Below are 27423 nucleotides of genomic sequence, written 5' to 3' on the forward strand. Positions count from 1 at the left end.
CTTTATTAACAGCACAGGGAGAGAGACAGAGCCCAGAAAAGTGTGGAAACCTGGGTTAACGCTTTCCCTCCCAGCTGGGACAGCAGCTGTCTCACTAACCTGCATGTATTTATTATTTATTTTATTTAATACAGGTACTTATATAGCGCTGCCAATTTACGTAGCGCTTTACGTATATATATATTGTACATTCACATCAGTCCCTAACCCTCAAGGAGTGTACAATCTAAGGTATTTCAACCTGCTTACATATAGAGGCACTATTATTTTGTAGCTCAACTGATTTAATTTCCCCCACCTCCCTCATGTCCCATTTTCTGCAGATGCCCATGTCCATTCCTATCCTGAAACAGAAATTTCCAGGACGCTAGTGCCTCTACTGCTGTAGATACTTCTCATATTACAGATGCTCATAGTCTGAAAGGCTTTATGACTTCAGATTTTCTTACTGCTATTTTTCCTTCTAGTTTCAAATGTTGGCAGCACTTACGTAGTTGTAACACCGAGGAAACAGCAATATTAAAGAGGCACTGTTCCCTTGGGACCATGTTGCCAATGTGGCCTCTGTAATGGAAAAAAGCTATTTTTGTGACCTTATTGACAACAGGAGAGATCCCATTGATTCCCGGTGCTGTATATGTGCTATGCTCTTTCCCGGGAGGCCTCCAGGCCATACAGTAGAACAACTGGCCCAGGAGGCAGTATAGCCTTCTTAAATTTCATATCAACTTCCAGTTGTGTCTTCTAAAGGACAAATCATCTGCATTTCCTGCTCTACATACTGGAACGAAGCCCAGGAAGACACCTGATTACCGGTTACACCACGTGTGACTGTTTGCAGAAACAGGGCTGTCATTTCAGTCCTCACACCTGCTCAGCTGCTAACATGACGCAAGTAGATTTAATCATGAGGATGCCACCCTCAGCTCACCTGGAAAACGGGTTACTGAATGTGCTGAGTAGGGAGAGTCAGGCTGGAGTTCTTTGACTGCTCCCAGACCTACACATCTCTTCAATCTTCTGCCTAGTCAGGGGGATTCTGGGAGTACCATTGCTGAAACGCTTGGAGTGCCAAAGGATTCCTTTTTCGAAGGTGAAAAGTTTAGAGGATCAATGAGCGGGATTATACAAACCAACTGTGAGTTAACAAGTTCTTATGTGAACCTGTTTTGGCTGTCATTTGTTGTCTGATGCTAGAAAATGGCTTTTGTTGGTTTGGATGCTGATGAAATTTGACCACTTGCGACATGACCACCAAGCACAGTAGATAAGACCTCTGCAGTAATAGCAACGTAGATCAGTGATTATGTCTCATCAGAACGTATACTGTATTTTATCTGTGTGTATGTGTTTATTATATAAATGTTACTGAGGAGACACTTCTGTTTAATGTGCTTTTGACCATTTGTAATTTAATCGTCCACATCATCTGGTAAGAGGCTTGTGGCTTCATTGCATGTGGTTGAAGGTGTCAGATCAGAAAAAAGGATATATTACTGCACTTGAAGGTGGAAGCTCTATCTCAGTGGAAGATCACTTGTGGACTTTTGTGTGTTCAAAAAAAAACTTTGGCTTTCCATTGTTCACTTGGTGGAATTGCAAGCACTTTATTTGCACCATTTTATTTGTGAATGTGATTTGTGTAGGAATGCACCAATATATCAGCCGAAAATAGGGTTATCAGCGTTTTGCCGATAGGAAAAAAAAGATGCCCATTATGGCACACTGTGTCCCATAGACTTCAATGCAAAAATGCCCCCTATTGTCTTCAATGCAAAATTGCATCCCATAACATTCAATACAAAATCACATCGCATAGACTTTATTGCAGAAACGCCCCTAGTGACTTCAATGCAAAATCGCGTCCCATAGACGTCAATGCAAAAACACCCCCTAGTGCCGTCAATGCGAAATTGCGTCCCATTGACTTCAATGCAAAAATACCCCTTTGTGACTTCAATGAAAAATCACGTCCCATTAACTTCAATGCAAAAACACCTTCTAGTGACTTCAATGCAAAAACACCAGCCACATTAATGAAATTATTAAAAAAAAAAAAATTCTGTTTCAGGTTCGGTTTAAAACATTCAGTTTAAGGCACTAAAATGGACCAAAAATCAGACTTCAGTGCAACACACGGTAGTGCATTACCATGCATTGCTGTGTGCTAAAGCACAGGTATGTTAGGTTTCCATTCACAATAAATAGCACCACATGTAAAGCACACTTTACTGTAATGCAGTGGTGTGAATGGGCTGTAACTCTTCATCCCATATGCTATTTTTCATTTACTGTTTAGTATTCATAGTTTTACTGAATTGTTTTCTGTTAGAATAAACACCTACAGACAACTAACAGGAGCATGGTATGGTTCAGTGTGTAAATGCCTAAAAAATGTACGGCACTGCAGACCTCTTGTCTTTTCACTAGCAAGCTCTGTTAAGTAATGTACCTGGTTTTTATCATCATGCTGTACAATGTCTTGGCTGTGGTCTTCTCCCTAATCGATATTCAGTGGTTTGGAAGACAAAGTCTGCAGACCACGTGAGGTTTTAAATTACATAGGCAACCCAAAGAAGGCTGTCTGCACTGCCTGCTGAAATGAGAGAGAAGGCAGAAAACTGGAGTGAGTCCAAAGCTCTAACCTCCTTTTGCAATTTCTGCTCCTTGGTTGTCTTCAGAATTTCCCTACTTACTCACCTGGAGCAAGCATCAACTCCTGATTAGAAAATACTGAAGTAACTGGATTAATATGACGGCCAGGCACCCTGAATTTTCAGAAGGAGATCCGCAATGGCAGTCTACAGTTTCTTTTGGTACAGATTTCTTTAAAATGTGTCTTAGGCTCCTTTCACACTTGTGAGACTTTGGACATCAAAGTCACATGACAAGTCAAGGCCCATTCTTTTCAATGGCACCCGTTCAAATCGATGGGACTTAAAGTTGCAGCAAATTTGAAAAGGCCTTACTTTGATGCGACTTTGATCCAGAGAGTGTAAAGCCAGATCAAAGTCATGCTCCAAAGTCATACTGGAAATCGTGCAACTTTGAAGTCGCACAAGTTTGCATGGAGTCTTAAAGCCAGGTGTCCTTTGACTATAATTACAGTGTATCAAAACCTAAAGACAAAACAGTAATATAGTGCAGTTTACCAGTCCATAGATGTGGTGGCTGCTTTAGTCTTCTTAGTTATTGTTTACTTTACTTCTATAGCGCTGTCAATTTACATAGTGCTTTACGTATTTATTGTACATTCACATCAGTCCCTGCTTTCAAGGAGCTTACAATCTAAGGTCCCAATAAATATACTAGGGCCAATTTAGAGAGGAGCCAATTAACCTACCAGAGTTCCCGGAGGAAACCCATGCAGTCACAAGGAGAACATGCAAACTCCAGGCGAGTTGTGCTATGGTTGGGATTTGAACCGATGACCTACGTGTTGTCAGGTGGAAGTGCCCATTTCTAGAATCATTTTTGGGAAGTACAGAAAATGCCTGTTGATCTACCCAGAAATGTAGTGTTCTTGTTATTTCCTGTAAGCTTAAAGCCCACCTCAGGACTACTAGTCCTATTATTTCATCATGATTATTTAAATGAGGAGAACAAAGGCAGACATGTTTGAAGTCCAACCTATGTGATAAATATGGCTCTTTCCATAGATACAATAAGGAGGAATCATAGACATGAAGGGAGAAGATATGTTTTACTTTCAGATTCACCAGGTGAAAACGATGAGAAAAAGAAAAGTAAAAGCCTGAAAAAGAAAAGTAATGCAGCCATCCTATTTAAGGACTTGTAATCTGTAATATATTATTATTTGTTTAAGAGTTTAGATACACCAAAATATAAAGTGGTACAAACATTTACAAACTTTAAATGCTCAAATGACAAATTTGTAACCAAGAGGCAATGGGAGACAAGTCCATCATTGCGTTGTTGGAGTGCTGAGACACAAGATCTCAACCAATATTTGGATGTCACATGCATACAGAGAGGTTCTTTTTTTTTTATTATAGAAAAGAGAATGGTTATTGACCTCTAGGTAATCCACTTATTGTTACATGGGGTGCTCAAATAAATTGCATCTGCTATTACCATATAATAGGTAGGGGACCCAAAAGATGTAAATTCTATTTCTTTGTATTGTTCAGGTAGTTCTGTGTTATATACGTCATGTCTGGCATTATGTGTAGTATAGTGTATAAGTTTCCCTTCTCTTTGCAGTAGGCTATAACCTGACGTTTCATGAACCCCTCTCTCTTCAGAGGATGAACTACGTGGGGCAGCTGGCGGGCTCTGTACTGGGTCGTGTACGGGACTTGTATAAGGGAGTCAACCCAGCCACATTATCTGGCTCCATTGATGTGATTGTTGTCCAACAGCCTGATGGCTCTTTTCGATCGTCTCCATTCCATGTGCGGTTTGGGAAACTGGGTATACTGAGATCAGCTGAAATGACGGTAAGTCTATAAAAGACCATGCAGACCTCACTAACTAAAATAATCATGTATTTGAGGACCCAGCAGATTGCCATATTACAACCAGTAGACCCTAGTTTGCAAAACAAGCCAGCCACACTCCAATGACATCAGCCTTCACAAAGCTTTATTATTCCATGACAAGATCCCGGATTGGTCTGGGCAAACTCTTCTGTGATCTTAGCTCCCCAAATTATAGGATGTCTTATGAGCATGTAGCACTACCCCCTTAGGAGTCACTAGAAGATTTGGGTCCCCCTATAGTCCTGCACAGCCAGGCATTACACATCTTCACAAAAGCTTGCATCCAGAGTCAGAAATCAGTCCTTGAGCTTTTGTTTTGTTGTTTTATTTAGGGGATTTGAACTGGGATAGGTTTAGGGGTGTACAGGATGCCCAAAGGTACTGATAAACCAAGGACACCTTCCTGGAATTATGTACAAGTTTTCTCCGCATCTCAGTTGGAGACCTAACAAGCTTTTCCTTAGTGTACCACCTCAGACCCTAGATGAACTTCTCTTCACGCAGCAATCTGGAGGTATCCCTGAACAAGGGATCCGGTTCCTGTCACTTTAAGTGGTGAAAAGTCACTGGCAGGTAGCTAATCTGGTATTCCACAAGAGTGCTCCTTCCCCTCTCTGCCCAGGGGGTGTAGGTGTACACACTCAGATCCTTTCCTGTACCGCTTGCTGGTTGGTGGCTGCTACCAGGCCTATCAGCTTGGCTGCTCCTTCCCTGCCATACAGGTGGTCCTCTCTCAGTGGGCCGATGAGCTCTCAGCTTTCCTCCTCGTCAGCTCCGGGTCTGCTGGTAGGCCCTAGCCTCCTCACAGCCTCCTCTCTGTCTTCCACCTGAACTCTCCTGCTACTGAGTAGGCTCCAGCACTTTTAAGGGTGTCCCAAGCCCTTGCCAACCTCTTGTTGGTAATTAGCTAGGATCCCTCAAAAGTGCAACCAGCCACTCCTCAAATCCACCCACTGCCTCCAGGGCCCAAAAACCCTAGAGCAGGGGGATATTCCAGGACGTGCTGGCCTGCAGAGCCTCTCAGCCCTGACCACAATTTAACCCCTCTATGGCTATTACACCCAGGCTGCTGCTCAGCCTCTTTTTAACCATTGGAGTCTAGCTCCCCCTAGCTACCTAGGAGGGTGCTACAAGCGCTTTCTATACCCAGGGTTAAATCAACCTCACTCTGGTCACACAGACGAGCGTGGATCCAATGTGCAAGCAATTGGATGGGAACCACGGAGCTCACCAACATGGAATTTGGCTTAGCATCAGGGAAAAAGATCTCCAAAGCTTTATAGTGTAAAAATGCCAGTATGATTTATTTACTAAAAGGAAAATACTTACAGGATAGACATAAACATGCTTCCTACAAACATGCTGCAGGCCAGTCAGACGGTGACTGCACCGTAAACCCTTCCCAACGCATTTCATCTAAAGAGACAATCTCAAGAGAGATAGATTTTTGCCTGTGTAATCGGCTGTGGTGGACGTTAGGTCCTTGAGTCTTGCCATATTTATCCTATATGTGTCGACACTTTGTGATATCTCTTGTAACTAAAGTTGTAGGTACCACAAGGCATTGTGTATTAACATGTTCCTAATGTAGCACCTTCCTAGTTTAGCTAGGGGGAGCTAGATCCTAATGGTTAGGAGCTGAGTAGAAGCTCTGGTGTAATAGCCAGAGGGGTCAAATTGTGGTCAGGCTGAGAGGCTCTGCAGGCCAGCCCCTGTGGAATTTCCCCCTGCTCGGAGGCTTTTGGAGGAAGGCCTTGGAGGCAGTGGGTGGACCTGAGGAGTGGCTGGCTGCTCTCTTGAGGGACCTCAGCCAATCCCCAACAGAAGGCTTGGCAAGGGGCTGAGACTCCCTTAAAAGTGTTAGAGCCCATTCAGTAGGAGGAGTGTGAAATTGGGAGTGTGAGGCTGTGAGGAAGGGGGCTACCAGGATGTCTAGTTGAATGGGGCCTGCCTGCAAGACTGGAGCTGGAAAGGAGGAAAACTTGGAATTCACTGCCCCCCTGAGTGAGGACCACCTGTATGGCAGGGAAATAGGTGGATAGGGGAAGGAGCACTCTGGTGTGAAACCAGATTAGCCCCCTACTAGTGACTCTTCACCCATTTAAAGGGACAGAAACCAGATCCCTTGTCAGGAAAACCTCCAGATTGCTGGGTAAAGAGGAGAATTTCATCTAGGGTCTGGGTGGTACATCAAGGAGATGCTGGCTAGCTCTCCAACAGAGACTTTGTTGCAGAAGAGACACTTGAGAATAGTTCTGTGAAGTTTGTCCTCAGTTGTCACTTCCTTTGGGAATCCTATATCCCCCTTACCCTATCCCAGTTCTAAATTCCCTCAATAAACAACAAACAAAAACTCAAGGACTGATTTCTGACTTTGAATGTAAGCTTGTGTAGCGAATGTAGATTGCCTGGCTGTGCAGGACTATAGAAGGTCCCAAATCAAGAGCAACCCCCAAGGGGGTAGTTCTACACTAATAAGGACTGGATTTATTTTCTCCCAACCACCAAGCAGATGCAACTTTTCAATGCAGGTCTGATGCTGATTGGTGGCTAAGAAGTAACTCAATTTCTTATCAAGAACACATTGATACATAAAGGGGAGCTAAACACCTGGGTGCCTCAAGAGCTCTTGTATTAATGTTCATCATTTCAGTTCTTGCAGGTCTACCACTGCCACACATTTTACTGCTACTGCCAAATTCTCCGCTGCTTCTCCCAACCCCTTGTCCTTTCTATTTGGCTGCTGGGCAGACACTAATGATGTATCCTGACAGGCATGCTGGAGTTATAATATCCTGGCATCTGGTCAAACCCTTGGCATTGGGAACTGTACACAGGACTGAGCATACACTTCATCCAGCGTGCAAATTTTTAAATATTGCTAGCAGACAGGTAAGGTCCCTTTGTTGATGGGCTTTGGGCTTATGTCAGTGGCATCAGTTTGAGACACTTCTGAGATCACTCAGATGTAATTGAGCGGTGCATTTGGCTTCTAGTTGATCTTCTTCTGACCTGCTTCAAGTGGGTTTTGCATTACCATAGACTTCTATAGGTATTTAAAATCGCAAACAAAAGTCTACTGACACAAGCGTTAGAGGAGGGAACCATACATTGCATTCAATTTCACTTTAAGGTCCTTAGTAGATAATGGGTTGCATCTTGCCTAGTGAACTTTGATAAATTATTATTTCTTTTCATTTCAGGTCGATATAGAAGTAAATGGAGAACCTGTTGATCTGCAGATGAGACTTGGGGAAAATGGAGAAGCTTTCTTCATTCAAGAGATAGAAGAGAATGAGGTAATTGAATGATGGGACTGATTATTAATGATGTCAAAGGGGGAAAGAAGTGGCTTAAATGCTCAAGGGCCAGTCCGCTAAAACTGGGATGGTACAAGCTAGCGAAGTTAGCTAGTGGCCAATTGCATGTTAGAGGGGGTGACATCACCAATTCAGAAAAAATGAGGAAGGTTTGTAACAGCGCAAACACTGCAAAGTCCTGGGAAATGGTAGTATGGGTGATGGTGGTATTAGTGGCTACTGTATGAAGAGCGTAGGATTCCGTGTGGCACTGAGGGCAAGGCTTCCAAATAAGCTGTAGCAACTTCTGTAGATGAGAAAAAGGAGAGAAGCGCCTCTAAGTGCAATAAGTCTTTTAATTCAAGTCTAAATGTAGAAACACTCACATGTGTGAAGTAATCATAAGCATAAAAACCGTGGTTAACAATAGTTAACGGTGGGGTGGTAACCCGGGTGAAGAGCCGTCATCTCTCTGCGATGTGGGGAGGTCAGCTCTCGGCTGGAACAGCGTGGTGGCTGGAGGGGGAACAGCGGTGAGGCCAGCCTTCATGCACGTCCTCCCTCAAAGCCGGATGGAACGCACGCTGGAACGTAGCGGCGGCGTGGCCGTGATGACGTCAGATCCCAGGGTGCACTGCGACACGTTTCGGAGCATGCACTGGCCATGGAAGGCGGAAGTGCACTCCTTTTTCAAGGCTGGGATCTGACGTCATCACGGCCACGCCGCCGCTACGTTCCAGCGTGCGTTCCATCCGGCTTTGAGGGAGGACGTGCATGAAGGCTGGCCTCACCGCTGTTCCCCCTCCAGCCACCACGCTGTTCCAGCCTAGAGCTGACCTCCCCACATCGCAGAGAGATGACGGCTCTTCACCCGGGTTACCACCCCACCGTTAACTATTGTTAACCACGGTTTTTATGCTTATGATTACTTCACACATGTGAGTGTTTCTACATTTAAACTTGAATTAAAAGACTTATTGCACTTAGAGGCGCTTCTCTCCTTTTTCTCTTTTGACATCACCAATTCCACTATGACCGAACACCAGCCAACCACAAATATTTTGATGGCAGCTGCAACAAAGGAAGAGGCAGTGTGGGTGCTCTGTAGAGGTGAATGATTGAGGGTGAGTGGTATTACACAAGCACTGTCACTTTATCCTGAATGGACAAGGTGACACTGTCTCTTTTATCCTTAACCCCAAAGTCTTTTTGCACATGAGCTGTTAATCATAGAACATTTCCATCCCACATTTATGGCTCTGATCTACCACACCATGGAGTCTCACAGCGACAGAAAAGGGGGTCTCAGCACTGCTACACTCTTAAGAATGTAAAATAAATGAAAATTGTTCAGACTAATGCAGGCCATAGATGGGTCGAAAATCGGCCGATTTTCGGATCGTTAGTGGATTAATTGTTCGGCCGTTTTTCGGTATTTTGGCAGATTTTTTTTATCGGTAAAGTTGGAAAAAGATCGGCCGATTTTCGCGGCAATTATGGGCAAATCGGCCGATCTTTTTACCGATAAAATATCTGCGCATGAGCAGTGACCTGCAAGAGGAAGACAAAAAGAAGAAGAAAAAGAAGAAGAAAAAGAAGAAGAAGAGGATGAAGAAGAAGAAGAGGATGAAGAAGAAGAAGAGGATGAAGAAGAGGAAGAAGAGGATGAAGAAGAGGAAGAAGAGGATGAAGAAGAAGAGGATGATGAAGAAGAAGAGGATGAAGAAGAAGAAGAAGAGGATGAAGAGGATGAAGAAGAAGCAGAAGAAGAAGAGGATGAAGAAGAGGAAGAAAAAGAAGAGGATGAAGAAGAGGATGAAGACCATGAAGAAGAAGAGGAAGAGGAAGAAGAAGAGGATGAAGAAGAAGAAGAATTCCAATCTGGCAAAAAGTGTCCCTGCAGAGAGCTCCGCTATTTCTTTGACAGTGCTTTGACATTTATAGCGGTTGCAACATTGTATCTATTTGTTTCTGAATAAAACCATCTGTATCCGAAATGGATACAAATACATTGTTGCAGCCGCTATAAATGTCAAAGCACTGTCAAAGAAATAGCGGAGCTCTCTGCAGGGACACTTTTTACCGGCTGTAGAAGGGATGAAAATCGGCCGATTTTTTTTTTTTACCATTCCTGGTAACGTCGGCCACTTGAACTACCGATTTTTCGTTTTTTTTAAAGAAAAATCGGCCGGTTATCTCCCCATCTATGGCCTGCATTAGACTTTATTTATGAAGCAGTGAATATGACATTCACAAAACATTCACAGGTGGTTAATCATCCCTTGTAATTTAACTGCTTCCAACCCAGGCCAATTCTGACATTTCTCTTCCACATGTAAAAATATTTTTTTTTGCTAGAAAATGACTCAGAGCCCCAAAACATTATAAATATATTTTTTAGCAGAGACCGTGGACAATAAAATGGTGGTCATTGCAATTTTTCATGTCACATGGTATTCGTACAGCAGTTTTTTTTGGGGGGGGGGGGAAAATACACTTTAATGAATTTAATGCAAAAAAACACAATATATAACCCACTTTTTTTGTACAATAATAAAGATAATGTTACGCCAAGTAAAAAGATACCTAACATATCACGCTTTAAAATTGCACACTACGGTACTCAAAAATCTCCATTGGTGTGTAACACCCTCCTAGTTTAGCTAGGGGAGCTGATTAGCAACTCAGGTGAAATAGTCAGAGGGGTCAAACTTTGGACAGAACTGAGAGGCTCTGCAGGCCAGCCCCTCTGGAATTTCACCCTGCTCTGAGGCTTTCGGAGGAGGGCCTTGGAGGTAGTAGGTGGATCTGAGGAGTGGGTTGCTGCACTTTTGAGGAACTTCAGCCAATGTTGGACTCCCTTAAAAGTGATGGAGCCTGCTCAGTAGTCTGCTACACCAAGTGGGGCTGAGTTCCAGGACCGTGACTCCCCCGCCATCTATGATGACTCACGCAGCAGAGAAGGGTCATACACCGCCATTCCCTGCTTACCAAAATATGCAGAGGTCCACAGCTACTGTACAGCAGAAACAGCACTTATAAACAGCTGGCCTCCTTTACCCTCCCTGACCTCTGCACATGGAAGGAGCCTAGTTGCGGTGATGACCAATCCTCAGGTGAGCCGGTGAAGAGTGTTAGTGGCGGAGAGGTAGAATCCTAGTGAGGTTCAGGCCCCTTGGGATAGAACAGGATGAGTGGAACTCTGAGGAGACGGCAGAAAAGTGGGACTGGAGGAACATTACAGTTAAGCTGGACTTGCAGATGGATGCAAATCGTTGGAACCCCCATACACTCCAGACTCTGTTGGATGATCCTGCCAGTCAGAGCCAGTTAGTATTTCTTACCATGCCCCACTATCTAAGTCCTCTGCTTCACCCTGGCCCAAGACCAAGTTTAGAGACACTACGGAACTCAAAAATCTCCATAAGTGTGTAACACCCTCCTAGTTTAGCTAGGGGAGCTAGACCCAGATGGCTAGAGAGAAGCTGATTAGCAACTCAGGTGAGATAGTCAGAGGGGTCAAACTTTGGTCAGAATTGAGAGACTCTGTAGGCCAGCCCCTCTGTAATATCCCCCTGCTCTGAGGCTTTTGGAGGAGGGCCTTGGAGGCAGGAGTGGTTGGCTGCACTTTTGAGGGACTTCAGCCAATGCTGGAATCCCTTAAAAGTGATGAAGCCTGCTCAGTAGCAGGAGAGTTGGGTGGAAGAAGGAGAGAGGAAAATGTGAGGTTGAGGAAGAATGCTGCCAGGAGGCCTAGTGGGATGGGGCCTGCTGCGAGTCTAAAGCTGGAAAGGAGGAAAACTCAGGACTCACTGGCCCCCTGAGAGAGGACCACTTGTATGGCATGGAAGGAACAGCCCAGCTGATAGGCCTGGTAGCAGTAGCCATTCCACAAGCGGTACAGGAGAGGATCTGAGTGAGTACACCTGCACTACCTGGATAGATAAGGGAAGGGAAGGATAATCACCCTGGTGGGAAACCAGATTATCCCACTGCTAGTGACTTTACACCTTACTTAAAGGAACAGGAGCCAGATGCCCTGGTCAGGAAGAAAGTCTTCAGATTGCTGGGTGAAGAGGAGTTCATTTAGGGTCTGGGGTAGTACAGCTGGAGCTGCTGGCTAGCACTCCAACAGAGACTGTGTCAGAGAGAGAAAGAAGCTGTGAATAGTTTAGGAAGTTGTCCTCAGATTTCAGTTCCCTTGGACATCCTATACACCCTTATACCCTATCCAAGTTTAATCCCCTCGATAAAATACCCAAAACCAATGCTCAAGGCCTGATTTCTATCTGTGGATGGAAGCTGTGTGGAAAATGCTAATTGACTGGCTGTGCAGGACTAAAGGAGGACCCAAATTCATCAGCAATTTCTGAGGGGGTACTGCTACAGGTGACACTTTAAACATTTTTACAGGTTACCAGTTTAGAGTTAGATAGGAGGTCTAGCACTAAAATTATTGCTCTCACTACAACGTTTGTGGCGATACCTCGTGTGGGGTAAACACTGTTTACATTTGCAGGCGTGACTTACATATGTGATTTGCTTCTGCAATTTTTTATTGTTTTATTTTTTTATTTTTACACTGTCCCTTTAATTTTTTTTTTTTTTTTAAATCATTTTTATTCCTATTAGAAGGCTGGACAGGTCTTTTTTATGGAGACATCTTTGGAGCTATCTCCTCTACTCTGGAAAGCATGAGATAAATAAAAACATTGATCTCTGCTTTCTAGGGAAAAAAATTATTGTTTACATCTGCCAGAGGCTAACATGATGTCATGATTTCGCTTCTGGCCTCCCAGGATTATAGAGATGGCCAGAAATCATTTGGTCCATAGCCAGCTCTGTAGTAACCCGGCGACTGAATCGGATCAGGGTTCCCCAATGCACTGCAGAGCCTGGAGAGGCACTGGTTGGCAGTGGGAGTGGGGGAGACCTCTCCCGCTGCCTGTAAAAGCCATCCAGAGGCTAATCAGCCACTAGTTTGGCTTTTATATCACAGGGAATCGCTGGCTGAAAAGAAAGATATCTGGATGATGACTGTAGCTGTAGGCATCATCCAGATATCTCCACTTCAAGTCCAGGGCATCATATAACGTCCTATAGGTGGGAAGTGGCTAAAGAACATGCACCAGAAAGGTTCAACTACAGTTAATATTTGGTGAATGGCACATATATTGCTTCATGAATATGCCCCCTGCAATGAATGTTTGATGAATGTCACATTTACTCATTTTTAAATATTGTATCCAATATGTCTGTATACAATTAATATTCAGATCTTCATTGTCATGGCTCCTCCAGGGGCGGACTGACCATTTGGAAACTCGGGCACTGCCCGAGGGCCCGGAGTCAGTAGGGGCCCCATGAGATGCCCCTGGTATTTTTTTCATAGGCTTTTTTGAGTTTGGGCAAGGACAAAGGGGCCCCATGATCCCCTATTGCCCAGGGACCCCATGAGTTGTCAGTCCACCCCTGGGCTCCTCTATCGCAAAGTGTTGCGTGGAGTTTTAATTGTGACTCTCTACCAGAATTCTATTACCCCATACCGTTTCCCTCTTCATGTATTCTTTACAATGTAAGCTTGTAAGGGACCATCGACATCTTTGTGGTCTGTGTCAGGGAATGGGAAGATCACTGCGGCGATCGAATCTGCACATGCGTAGAGTCCTGACAAAACGTATAGGCAGGCGGGCACTAGGACCCAGATGCACTTGTCACCAATGACGGCACCAGGCAAGCATTAGGACCCAGGAGCGCCTGTCAGGAGTTGGGCTGGCTATTTAAACTCAGCTCTTGCAATGCTCAAGTGCCGTATGGTCTTTCCTGTGTTCCTGTGAGTTTACTTTGCTGCTGACCCTGCCTGATCCTGATCTGCTGACTTCTCCTGCTCTGACCCCTGGCTTGCCTGACTATTCTCCTGCCTGCTCCGGCACTTTAGATCTCCTGTTGCCAAACCCAGACCGTGACCCGTTTATTCTTCTGCCTGCTGTTTTGTACCGACCTGCTCTGCTGTTACCGACCCGGCCTGTCTGACCTCGCTTACTCTACCTCCTCACATCAGACTCTCACCTGCTGAGTACCACCGACAGGTGCCTCTTCCACAGCTGGTTGCACCCAGGGGTCGCGACCTGGTCTCCAAGTCCATCCCCACCATCAGGGGCTCTGGTGAACAAGCAGGTCGGAACTTAGATTCCGCGCCCTGGGGAATTCTGGTCTGTGGGCCGCTAGAGGCTACCACTGGCTGGTCCCTAACAGTCTGTTGATTATGCATTATGATTCATGGTAACGAACGTTGCATGAAAGCAGCCTTTCCAAATGAGTGGAGTGCCAACACACCCTAGCATACCTGAAATTGCACACCGATGTGCATTGCCATGTGTTGCGGCATGCTACAACGCACGTGATTGGGGTACCAGTCAGAATGAATACATGATGCGTACATTGCAAAAGTGTGAATCGAGCCTATATAAAAATCCACATAGAAAACTGGGATTTATTTGTAAAGGATACATAAGGTGACCAGTGCTGAGTATTTAGGTGCAAGGAGTCTCTAAGAGGTATACAAAGCTGTTGAACCTAACACTGAAATAGCACTTTTGGGTGGAGTTACTCTTTAACATCCACTGTTTTTGGTTACTTTAAAGGACCTCGACTTTCCCATCGACCCTGTTCTTCATTCCTTGGACTTGTTATCTACTCACATCAGTAATGATATAACGGAGGACCCTCCAGCTCCAGATTCCACCCTGTCTACAGTGGACACACCCGCCAGGAGGCAACGTTGGAGCAACAGAAGAAAGAGGAGTAGAGGGGACGAAACATTGGAAGTTCAGGATAAAGATGGAACTGCCGTGCTACCTTCATGGTGAGTAATGATGATCTGTCCTGTATGGGTGGATGTGTGACACCACTTGGCACATGTATGGCCACTGACAAACTTCTACATGGCAAGCATCCAGTGCTGAGTGACAGTACATTAATGAGCCTCAGTGCTGACACAATCCAAAGTCAGACTCAATGTGCTGCGTAGCAACTGCGTGTTGTTGACGTACACTGCCAGTGTTGTAGTGATCTTTACTGAAGGTGATAATCCTCCTCCTGCCTGCAGCCTGAGCTATATTTACTTACATCTTTCTTTAGAATATTTTTTAGTAAATGTTTGAAAGTGGAAGGGTCACTTCCAAATTAGCTCTGACCTTGAGATAGCAATTAGGGCAATGATACACAGACATTGTCCTGGGCACAAAGTGCGGGTCGGCACTGCAATGCACCTAAGGGGACATAAATTATACAGAGATGGGCACTTCTGCCTTCTTAAAGCCGAAGTTTAATCTGCTAATATTTTTTCCGCTTTCATTACACATTATTTTGAACCCAGTGAAATGCTATGTAATGCAGGCAGATGATGGCTAATGGGAGGGGCCAGCAGGATGTTGTACATAGATTTCTGGAAAAATGGCACAGCACTCTGCCTCAGTACTCCTCCTAAGAGCCCTGATGCAAACAGCGAGCTGGCTCTTGTGAAAAGTTATGCAACTATCAAAATGCCTTGATGGGTGGGTGCCAATGTGGAGGAATGGGTGTTTCTAGGCAGGATGTATTTGAATGCAGACCACCTTAGAAAACACCCACATGTGATCCTTCATGACTGAAGCAACTGAAATCCAATGAAAGAAATAGACAAGCCATGGACAGTCAGGCTGGGGTGAAACGTGCTAGATGATGCTGGGCATACTCAGCCATGAAAATGAAGCAGCCTATGTTTGATTTTCTGCAGCTTCTATTGCACATTATTATTATTATTATACAGGATTTATATAGTGCCAACAGTTTGCTTAGCGCTTTACAATATAACGGGAGACAATACAGCAACAATACAGTTCAATACAAGAGGGTTAGGAGGGCCCTGCTCCTTGGAGCTTACAATCTAAGAGGGAGGGGCTAGTGGTACAAAAGGTAGTAACTGTGGGGGATGGACTGGTTGGAAGAGTAGAAGATTCCATTATTAGCTGAGAGCAGGATAGGCTTCCCTGAAGAGATAGGTTTTCAGAGATCGCCTAAAAGTGAGCAGAGTAGGCGCTAGTCTGATAAATTGGGGTAGAGAGTTCCAGAGGATAGGGGAAGCTCTGGAGAAGTCCTGGAGACGAGCATGGGAGGAGGAGACAAGGGAGCTAGAGACCAGGAGGTCGTGCGAGGAGTGGAGAGTACAGTTTGGGTGATATTTGGAGACAAGATTGGTGATGTAATTTGGGGCAGAGTTATAAATGGCTTTATATGTTCTTGTTAATGTTTTGAATTTTATCCGTTGGGCAATGGAAAGCCAGTGGAGGGATTGGCAGAGAGGGTGGCAGATATGGAACGGTAAGAAGCTCACAGTGTGCAGTGAAATCACAGTAAACTACGTACAGGAGAGGATCCTGCACAATTGGGCAACAGTGAAGGTAAGGCTGGTGTTCAGCTTCAAGTATTTTGCAGCTCTGATGTTAAGGCCCATGCACACTGCGCATTTGCCCAGCTCTTCTACACATTTATATCAAGGCAGGAGAAACGCAGCAAAAAAAAAACGGACCTAAGCCACTTTCTTTTGAATGCATTTAGGCTCTTTGAAGCACGTCAGGCGCTTAAGTGTTCATTCATTTTATTGGCCAGAATATTAAATTATTCTGTCCATTGAAATGACGATGTTCAAGTGCTAAACATACCACTTAGGCAAATTTTCACGTTTAGGCACGTTGAGCTGTTTTTCTGCCGAAAAGCTTCTCTCCTGAATGCAAAAGTGATGTTTTTTACTGCCTTTCCTTTAAATGCACCGCCTCTAAACTCCTGTAAATGCTTAGGTGTGCATGGAGGGGCTTTTAGAGGCAGAAAAAAAAGTCAAACACTTGTACAACAGGCATTTTTCAGCTGCAGAAAAGAGTATGTAAATGTAAAGTGACAGTACAAAAAATACAAATACACAAAAAAAATAATGTGAATTAATAATATGTACGGTAAACCACAGTGCTTTATACAGTCATGGCCGAAATTGTTGGCACCCTTGATATTTCTCCAGGAAATCATGTATTTCTCACGAAACGTATTGCATTAACACATGTTTTGCTATACACATGTTTATTCCCTTTGTGTGTATTGGGACAAAACAAAAAAAGGGAGGAAAGAAAGCAAATTCGACATAATGTCACACAAACCTCCAAAAATGGGCTGGACAAAAGTATTGGCACCCTTTCACAACTGCGGATAAATAAGAATGTTACAAGCATGTGATGCTCCTGTAAACTCACCTGGGGCAAGTAACAGGTGTGGGCAATATAGAAATCACACCTGAAAGCAGATAAAAAGGAGAGACGTTCACTTAACCTTTGCATTGTGTGTCTGTCTGTGCCACACTAAGCATGGACAACAGAAAGAGGAGACGAGAACTGTCTGAGGACCTGAGAACCAAAATTGTGGCAAAATATCAACAATCTCAAGGTTACAAGTCCATCTCCAGAGAACTAGATTTGCCTTTGTCCACAGTGCGCAACATTATCAAGAAGTTTGCAACCCATGGCACTGTAGCTAATCTCCCTGGTCGTGGACGGATGAGGAAAATTGATGAAAGATTGCAACGCAGAATAGTCCGGATGGTGGATAAGCAGCCCCAAACATGTTCCAAAGACATTCAAGCTGTCCTGCAGGCTCAGGGAGCATCAGTGTCAGCGCGAACTATCCGTCGACATTTAAATGAAATGAAACGCTATGGCAGGAGACCCAGGAGGACCCCACTGCTGACACAGAGACATAAAAAAGCAAGACTACAGTTTGCCAAAATGTACTTGAGTAAGCCAAAAGCCTTCTGGGAAAACGTCTTGTGGACAGATGAGACCAAGATAGAGCTTTTCGGTAAAGCACATCATTCTACTGTTTACCGAAAACGGAATGAGGCCTACAAAGAACAAAACACAGTACCTACGGTAAAATATGGTGGAGGTTCAATGATGTTTTGGGGTTGTTTTGCTGCCTCTGGCACTGGGTGCCTTGACTGTGTGCAAGGCATCATGAAATCTGAGGATTACCAAAGGATTTTGGGTCGCACTGTAGGGCCCAGTGTCAGAAAGCTGGGTTTGCGTCCAAGATCCTGGGTCTTCCAGCAGGACAATGACCCCAAACATACGTCAAAAAGCACTCAGAAATGGATGGCAAAGAAGCGCTGGAGAGTTCTGAAGTGGCCAGCAATGAGCCCAGATCTAAATCCCATTGAACACCTGTGGAGAGATCTTAAAATTGCTGTTGGGAAAAGGTGTCCTTCCAATAAGAGAGACCTGGAGCTGTTTGCAAAGGAAGAGTGGTCCAAAATTCCGGGTGAGAGGTGTCAGAAGCTTATTGATGGTTATAGGAAGCGACTGATTTCAGTTATGTTTTCCAAAGGGTGTGCAACCAAATATTAAGTTAAGGGTGCCAATACTTTTGTCCAGCCCATTTTTGGGGTTTTGTGTGACATTATGTCATATTTGCTTTTCTGCCTCTGTTTTATATTTGTTCCAATACATACAAAGGGAATAAACATGTGTATAGCAAAACATGTGTTAATGCAATACCTTTTTTGTGTGAAATACTTGATTTTCAGGAAAAATATCAAGGGTGCCAACAATTTCGGCCATGACTGTAATTGTAATAAATAAGTAATAACAGGCCCTCTGTTTCCTCTTGTACCAAATTGTATTGTAAATGTAATGTCTACCTTCATTTTGTAAAGTGCTGCGCAAACTGTTGGAACTATATAAATCCTGAATAATAATAATTAAATGTGTCAGGGAGAACAAGCATTCACCATAATATGTACGGCATACTTGCACATTATAGTACACCTACTGTACCTCCTATTATGCTGTTCTCCAGCATGATGATTCCAGGATCTTGGTAACTGATGCATTCCTATGGGGCCTCATGGCACTCCTCTTTAGCCATTGGGCAGCCACTCATGATGTAACTCCCATGCAAGCACACAAGTTACATTGTCCCTGGTTCTTTTCCCGGAATGGCAAGAAAAAAGCAGGGTGTACATTTCACAGTGCATGCTCTGTACAGTGCATACCTGGAACAAAAAGACACCAGGATCCAGGTTTTTTTGCATGCCTCTTCTGCCAAATACTCTGCCTTCTGATGATTTAGTCTATAGGACCATCTGACATACGTATAAAAATGTCCTGATAGGGAATGGTTAATAACACCTTAGGTCTGGTATATATTTTGAGAGGAACACGTAGCCAAAAAAAAAAACGGAGTGGGATCCCCTTAAAAATCCATACCAGACCCTTATCCGGACATGCAGGCCAAGCTACCTTGCTAGCCCCCTTCCCCCCCTGAACCATACCAAGCAACATGCCCTCAACATGGAGAGTGCTTTGGGCACCTGGCTGATGGGGACAAGGGCCTCTTCCCCACAACCCTGGGTGGCGGTTGTGGGGGTTTGCTGATGCGGGGGCTTATCGGGATCTGAAAGCATACTTTATCAAGCGGGTCCCCATATCCGGTTTCCCCCCTATGTGAATGAGTATGGGGTACATAGTACCCCTACTCATTCACAAAAAAGAGTAGTGTAAATAAAGACAGGAGGCAGTTTTTGACAACATTTTTTAAATTGTCCCCCGCTATAGATCTATTTTCAATCACAGTGATTGCCGCTCCACACAAAACACTGAATCCTAACAGCTGATAAGTCATCAGTTGTTAAGGACACGGCAGCTGCCCCTGCTCCTTAACAACCCATTGCTCACCAGCTCTTAGCTTTTTTCTGACGGAAAATCGCTCTCAATAACGCTAACCAGAAGGGGTTTTTTTCTGTTCCTAAATGCTGAGCTTAAAGAACACCTCTAGATTAAAAAGTGTGCATGGACACATAGGATAACATTATTTGCATCAGACGGAATCCAGAGATCGGGGGAATCACCGCACCGGGACCAGACAGACGGGAAGTGAAGTGCTCGCTCTACATGGACGACGTGACGGTGTTCTGTGCCAACCAGCGCTCCATCGACCTGCTCGTCCAGACCTGCGAGGACTTCGGCCAAGCTTCGGGGGCAAAGGTCAACTGCGGGAAGTCAGAAGTCATGCTCTTCGGAAAGTGGTTCCTGCCTTCTTCTGCATCCATGCCCTTTGACATCAAGACAGACTTCATGAAGATTTTGGGGGTTTGGTTTGGTGCCGAGGGCGCAGCCCTGAAGTCTTGGGAGGAGAGACTGGCCAAGATGCGTCAAAAGTTTGGACTCTGGAGCCTCAGAGACCTCTCCATCGAAGGGAAGACACTGGTACTCCGCAGCGAGATTCTCCCTGTGTTGCAGTACCTCACCCAGGCCTGGCCCCCTCGGGTCAACACCTGTAAGGCCATCACCAGGGCGGTGTTTCACTTCATCTGGGGCTCCAAGATGGACAGAGTGAAGCGGGCAGTCATGTTCAAGGAACCCCTCAAGGGCGGTAAAGGCGTGCCCGACATCGCCACCCAGCTGAGGGTGTTCTTTGCTTGCAACTGCATCCGCAGAACTTTGCCCAGACGGATTATGGACTCTGGCGGGAACGCAATGTCTCGCTTCTTCCTGTTGCCTCTCTGGAGGTCCCTGGGGTGGGACACTTGGGATAGTTCCATCCCCTACAACTGGGACACTCCTTGGTACTACTTGGATACATTCAAGTTCATCAGGGAGCAAGGGCTGCAGGGAGTCAAGCCTGACTTGTGGAAGCCAAAGACTATCTACAAGCTCATCCGAGCCAGCGACATTTTGGAGTCGGTTCCAGGCCTGCCTTCAGACACCTGCAAGGTGGTCTGGAGGAATGTTTCTTCCAACATTCTTACCAACAGGCACAAAGACCTGGCATGGATGGCAATCCAAGGGGGGTTGCCTCTCAGGACATTTATGCATGCCAGGAACCTGAGCAGATACAGACACTGCCCCTTCTGCATCATCCACGAGGAAACGTCTTACCACGTTTTCTGGGAGTGCTCATTTGCTCAGGCCCTGTTGGGGGCCCTGGAACCTGAACTCAAGGACTTTGTACCACAGACAGCCATCACTCACTTTGGGGTGTTGAATGGACTGTTCTGTGGAACCTTTTCTCTGGAGGACATTGACGGCACCTGGCGGGTGCTGTGTTGCTTTAAGGACGCTTTATGGTGCGCCAGAAAGCGCCTCATCCACCAGCGGGAGAGGATGTCCATTGAGGACTGCCGCAGACTGATCCTCAGTCTGCTCAGAGACTATTCCTTGATGGACTTTAAGGAGGAAGAGGACGTCTGAAGATTTCCCCCTTCCCCCTACTCCCCCCTGCGTGTCTTTGTCTTTTCAATAAAGCTTCGGGCCTCTGTTTCCCCCTTTCTTCCCTTCCCCCCCCCCACACACCCGATGCCTATTGTAAATTGTGATTTTCGGTTTTTCGCTTTTTCGCTTTCGTTTATTGCATGACTTAGTACTGTGTATCAGGATGCTATGGTTTTTGGGGTAAGCGGCGTCATGCATGACGTGGCGGTCTGGGGATTCATCCTCTGCACATCACGTCAGGCATCATACCGCTGAGCGAATGTATTTATTTCTGAATGTATTTATTGTATGCTTGGAACTGTATTGCTATGTGGTGCGCTGCGTCGCAGTACAGGGTGAGATGTACCCCGATTACACGTATCATGTTGTTTTTGATGCTTCTGTAATAAAAGTATCTTTTCAATCAAAAAAACATTATTTGCTTCTAGAGGCAGAAAAAAACTCTAAACGCTGCTAAGAGCTTTTTTAAGCTAGTATGCATGGAGCCTTAGCACCCTCCTAGATAAGTGCTAGGTTAGGTGAATTTAGGCTAGCTCTCCTGTAATCAGTGGAGCTGCCCGCGATTGCTCTGATCTGCTGTGAGTTTTACTGGCTGTGGGTCTGATTGCTTCCCCCTACCTTCTGGATAGTTCTAGAAAAGTATTGGGCTGGATGGAAGAAAATCAGCAGCTGAATATTTATGTTGTCTCAGCCAATCCCTGGGAAAGGGTGCCCAGATGGTGGCTGTGAATGAGCATAAATAGTCTACAGTAAGTGTGTCCAACCTTTTGACCTTCCCAGGTTACATTGGAAGAAGAAGAATTATCCTGAGCCACACATAAAATACACTAACAATAAGGGTAGCTGATGAGCAGAAAAAGTTGGGCAGATCACAAATGAACGATCACTGATATAGATAATGTACCTATCTGAGTAATAAAACTTCATTTAAAAAAAAAAATTATTGTAAAAATGAGCACCATAAAGCTAGTGCTATATTTGATGCTGTTTTTTATAAACTAACACCTCAATATCTGCTTGGATGGATGTAGTAGCAATAATGAATTAGTTCTCAAGGAGCACATAAGATATTTTGGTTCTAATTTTGCCCTTGAAAATAGTTGCTCACTAGGCTGTGTCGAAAACCGATGAGATGAATATGGTATTATTGTTGAGTGAAATATTTTTCTTTGGGAAGATAAAACTTAAAGTTCAGTGAAGAAAGTTTGTCAAACTTTTCTTTGGCTGCATGTGTTCGCTAAGTGTAAATACATTTTTATGAAAAATTAAAGAATAAAAATCCACATTTTTAAGGATGGGTCGCATTCATAGCCATATTGGGATGCAGGTTGGACACCCCTGGTCTAAATCTTGGAGCTACCTGTTCTTGCCCTGAAGGAAGAGATTCCAGCCTGAAGGGCTACTGCCCTTCTGGGAAGTCCCGCTGTGTTTTTTCATCAAGGTCCCAGCTTTGGTAGCTGGGGCCTATTCTACTGAACTCTACTGGAGCTGACTGATGGACGTCTTTTGGGGGATCTGGTCTGAAGAATTCACAGGAGATATGTATGGCAGATATTGGAAGGAGGTATCCAACTATCCAAGGTCATTAGTGAGTACAGACCAGTATGTGAGACCCCAGTGTCTGTGTGCTGCTGCTATCCCCCTTGCATTAGAGTCAGCTTGCGCTTGAAATTTGACATTGTTAATGGTGTCCCTGTGTAGCTCATCCCATTATTTGTTGCTGGAAGGACTGTGTTTAGAATCTATAGGAAGATAGGTGTCCTCCCACGGTTTCCCACGGTATTCCTGCACCCATCTAAGTTGAAGTTTTTTTCAATCAAACTTCACAAAGAATACTCCTAGACTGATCATTGAGCTGGAAAAGTGACAGTGAGTCTGTGTGCCTGGCTGCTAGGGCATCTACTGAGGAAAGAACCTTGGGACCAACACAACGGGCCCTTTTGGGGATGAGCAGTACACAAGCACATGGCTTTATGAGAACTGGACTTTCCTTAAGCGAGCAATATCAAATAATCACAAAAAAAAAAAAACAGCAGAATGAACTTCTTTAACTTCAGAACAGGTTCCTTTGTGTGGAATAGAGCTAATGTCTGACTTGCGGGCATTTGCCAGAGATATTTGAATTGCTAAGTGTACATTTAATGATTTTGATTTTTTTATTGACAAGGAAAGTTGAAGGCAGAATGCATTGTACTCTACATGCTATAGCTAGGTATTTTACAATCCTGAGTGTCTTTTTTATACTGTGTCTCCTTCATATTCCATCCAGTGACTCCATATACTTCTCATTCTCTGACCTCCCTGAAGAAATTTCCCTTTCACAGTCTAAAGATTTTCACACATACCCCGAGGAGGACCCCTTGCAGTTATCCTCAAGGTAAAACAAGTAAATATGGGTTGAAGGTAGGGGCACACATATGACAATGTGGATGACTTATAAGCATGTTGAGGAATCAGAACTCCGAATGATGATTATGGAAGCCCCACACTGGATGAGATGACTCTTCTCTGACTCATAATTGAGACCCTGTGACTGAAGCAACCAGTCGGTTTATAGCTTTAGAGCTTTACTTGTGTGTGGGAAAATGAATGCGATGTCTTCCATTACAATAACAATGCAGATTAATGTTAGGTACATGGCGTTTTCTTCCTTATATATTGTGTATGTGAAGATCAGTGACATACGCACAATTTGCTGATTAGAAATTTATCTGATTCAGCAGTCGATCCCCGTCACCTAAAAGTGACTCAGAGCTGGAACTGAAAATCCTAAACACATCTCTATCTGAGAACTGCATGGAATGGAACTGGGGAAGGCTCCCACAGGTGAGACCACTCATGACCAGCTATCAATGGGGTGACACTTCATAGTCAGGATAGGGCTGGAAATGTTTGTCCTGGAGGACAAAGACAATCATCTGGTCCTTTAATGGTAGGAACAGTTTCCTGTTGAGAATGTGTTCTGCACTAAGTGTGCCAGGGTGTCATAGTAACTGATGGGTATGGTAAAAGGACATGGGTCACATAGTACAGAGAGGGATGCAGGAGTCAATGGGATAGGAATAAAGGGAGGAAGTGGTGGGTGAGCAGATCATCAAAGCGAAGGGGAAAAAAGCAATGGGAATGGATTTAGAGGAGGGGGAGAGGGGTTGCACTGAGATAATGGAGGGCGGCAGAGGAGGCAATGGGATCGACAGTGGAGGGGAGAGGGTTAGCAAGAAAGGACTCTGTGTGAGACACAACTTTTGGTCAAGGTACTCCTCACACCACTTTTCAGCAGGAGAATTCGCAAACAGCAAATATTTATTGTGTGTTCAATGTTTTTCCTTGATAAAGGTGGGCTGTACCACACCAAAATGTTGGTCACTCAATAAAGATTTGCTGTTTGCTGACATTCTCTAGCTAACAAGTCCTGTGAGTGCTTCAACCAACATCTGTCTATCAACAATTTAATATTTTTTTTTATCTTTGCTAGGTCACTCGGTCTGATATTGGCTCTCAATTATCACAGTCCACACCACCCAGTCCTGTCAGGGAGCTGGTTGAGATACCTTCCATTGCCGTAGCAGACCCTGAACTCCTTCACACACCTAAAGAGGAGGATGGCACCTTCCATGTTGCTCTGTTAGAAGGATCAGAGGATACCCCTGCTTTCCACGTTCTTCCAGGTGAGCCATGAAGAACATGTATACCGCAGCTCATCCCAGTTTGGAGTTATCACTGGAACAAGAATAGCAGGGAGTATTCCAGTGGGGACACCTGTCTAAGAGGTAACTTTCCCCAATGCTACACATACTACAACAACAATAAAAAACTGACAGGGCTTTCTCCATTTTCTGCTCCAGTTGTGGTCAACTCACTTAATATAGGGGCCTAGTTTGCAGCCCCTGCCATCACCAAAAGGTAACGATATTTAGTGAATGTAGTATTATAAAAAACTTTCAGAGACCGAAGACATCCAACAGGACATGGTCAGAGACTACATGTTATAGGGCTATAGGAGTGGTTGGAGACATGTTCCAAGAGATGGACATAGTCTAGAGACATCTTACACAAGACAGCTATTACAGCCCCTTTTACAAATGAGCGCTCTTACAATTGGGCTCCCAACATTTTTCTTGTAAATCACTTGTCTCATATTGCATATTTTTTTCAGTAAGATCCTAGATCCCACTCTAGGATGTGTCTGCTGGGGCCCAGAGTGCAGCACAGTAAGGATCGCAGGCACCAGGGTCCTACTCTATCCAAAATACAAAAGGTTTTGGCTTTAGATATACAGTATAGCTGATATAACATATTGTACAGGAAACATATCAGACATTAAATTCCACAAAACAAAATGGTACCTAACTGATGTGGTCTATGAATGTGCTTGAATGAAATTAAAGTATATCCAAAATCTGTCAACCGTCCTTTAAAAAAATCGATCCACCGCAAGCCATTAGACAGTTTTCACTGGAACAAGAGTCCCCACTGGAAGATTTCCCTTCTATTTATTGTTATGGTGGCAGCTTATAATTTTTTTATTTTGTCCTCACTTTTTTTATTCCCGGTGACAATGGTTGTCAGGACCCCCCCAACCACACACACTCTGTCCAGATCTAAAAAAGGTTTGGCCTTACGTTACAGTGTATACCTTAAGGTGAGATGCCTGACAACTAGAGATGAGCGAATCGAAGTATCCGAAGTGGAATTCGAGTCGAATATCGGAAAAATTTCGATTCGTGCCGAATCCGAAAAACAGCCTAATTCGGACGCGCGAATCGAAATTTTTCCGAAAATGGCGGCTGACATGTGCGGCGACGGAGCGGGGATGTCGGGGAAGGCGCGCAGACAAGGCGCGCTGCCCCATAATGCATTCCTCAACGACATGTGATCGCATCAGCCAATCAGCAGCCAGCCAGCCAGCACTGTGTAATGGTCGAGGTATATATAGCGGCCATTTTGGAAATCTTCATTTGCCTGCAGTCATTGAACAGAGGCAGACCGCTCTGTACTAGGGACAGGGACAGAGTTAGGGCCACAGAAACGAGAATTGGGGACAGAGAGAAGTTACTTAGGGACAGAGAACCATTACTCAGGGACACAGACTTGTTAATGAGGGCCACAGAATCGTTATTTAGGGACAAAGAAACGCTAGTTAGGGCCACAGAATTCATACTCAGGGACAGACAGAATTGTTACTCAGTGCCAGAGAATTGTTACTTAGGGCCACAGAAACGTTATTAGGGCCACAGAATTTTTACTCAGGGACAGACAGAATTGTTACTGAGTGCCAGAGAATTGTTACTCAGGGACAGACAGAATTGTTACTGAGTGCCAGAGAATTCTTACTCAGGGCCACAGAATTCATTCTCAGGGACAGACAGAATTGTTACTCAGGGACAGACAGAATTGTTACTGAGTGCCAGAGAATTGTTACTCAGGGACAGACAGAATTGTTACTGAGTGCCAGAGAATTGTTACTCAGGGACAGACAGAATTGTTACTGAGTGCCAGAGAATTGTTACTCAGGGACAGACAGAATTGTTACTGAGTGCCAGAGAATTGTTACTCTCACAGACACAAAATTGTTACTTGCACAGACACAGAATTGTTACTTGCACAGACACACAATTGTTACTCAGGGCCACTGAATTCATACTCAGGGACAGACAGAATTGTTACTGAGTGCCAGAGAATTCTTACTCAGGGCCACAGAATTCATACTCAGGGACAGACAGAATTGTTACTCAGGGACAGACAGAATTGTTACTGAGTGCCAGAGAATTGTTACTCAGGGACAGACAGAATTGTTACTGAGTGCCAGAGAATTCTTACTCAGGGACAGACAGAATTGTTACTGAGTGCCAGAGAATTGTTACTCTCACAGACACAAAATTGTTACTTGCACAGACACAGAATTGTTACTCGCACAGAGACAGAATTGTTACTCAGGGCCACAGAATTCATACTCAGGGACAGACAGAATTGTTACTGAGTGCCAGAGAATTGTTACTCAGGGACAGACAGAATTGTTACTGAGTGCCAGAGAATTGTTACTCTCACAGACACAAAATTGTTACTTGCACAGACACAGAATTGTTACTTGCACAGACACACAATTGTTACTCAGGGCCACAGAATTCATACTCAGGGACAGACAGAATTGTTACTGAGTGCCAGAGAATTCTTACTCAGGGCCACAGAATTCATACTCAGGGACAGACAGAATTGTTACTCAGGGACAGACAGAATTGTTACTGAGTGCCAGAGAATTGTTACTCAGGGACAGACAGAATTGTTACTGAGTGCCAGAGAATTGTTACTCTCACAGACACAAAATTGTTA

The 27423-nt window shown here is 44.5% G+C and overlaps 1 protein-coding gene across 3 annotated transcripts in view; it reads left to right on the forward strand.

The window, feature by feature from the left end:
• Window positions 1–683: 683 nt before the first annotated feature.
• LOC149465813 (phosphatidate phosphatase LPIN3-like) overlaps window positions 684–27423 on the forward strand; it is a 76708-nt gene continuing 49968 nt past the window's right edge. The window contains exons 1-7 of one of the 3 annotated variants that reach the window (XM_089673352.1): window positions 684–1138; window positions 4225–4460; window positions 7706–7801; window positions 14446–14666; window positions 23363–23470; window positions 23817–23919; window positions 24569–24761. In XM_089673352.1, the coding sequence (XP_089529478.1) occupies window positions 1114–1138; window positions 4225–4460; window positions 7706–7801; window positions 14446–14666; window positions 23363–23470; window positions 23817–23919; window positions 24569–24761 (982 nt within the window). In that variant the 5' untranslated portion in view covers window positions 684–1113. Of the gene's footprint in view, window positions 1139–4224; window positions 4461–7705; window positions 7802–14445; window positions 14667–23362; window positions 23471–23813; window positions 23920–24568; window positions 24762–27423 lie in introns of all 3 variants that reach the window. The other 2 variants (XM_089673349.1, XM_089673353.1) reach the window with 2 other exon arrangements.

This window comes from Staurois parvus, unplaced genomic scaffold, assembly GCF_062004578.1.
Source record: "Staurois parvus isolate SC_StPar_1 unplaced genomic scaffold, SC_StPar_1.0 ptg000137l, whole genome shotgun sequence".
NCBI classification, from domain to species: domain Eukaryota; kingdom Metazoa; phylum Chordata; class Amphibia; order Anura; family Ranidae; genus Staurois; species Staurois parvus.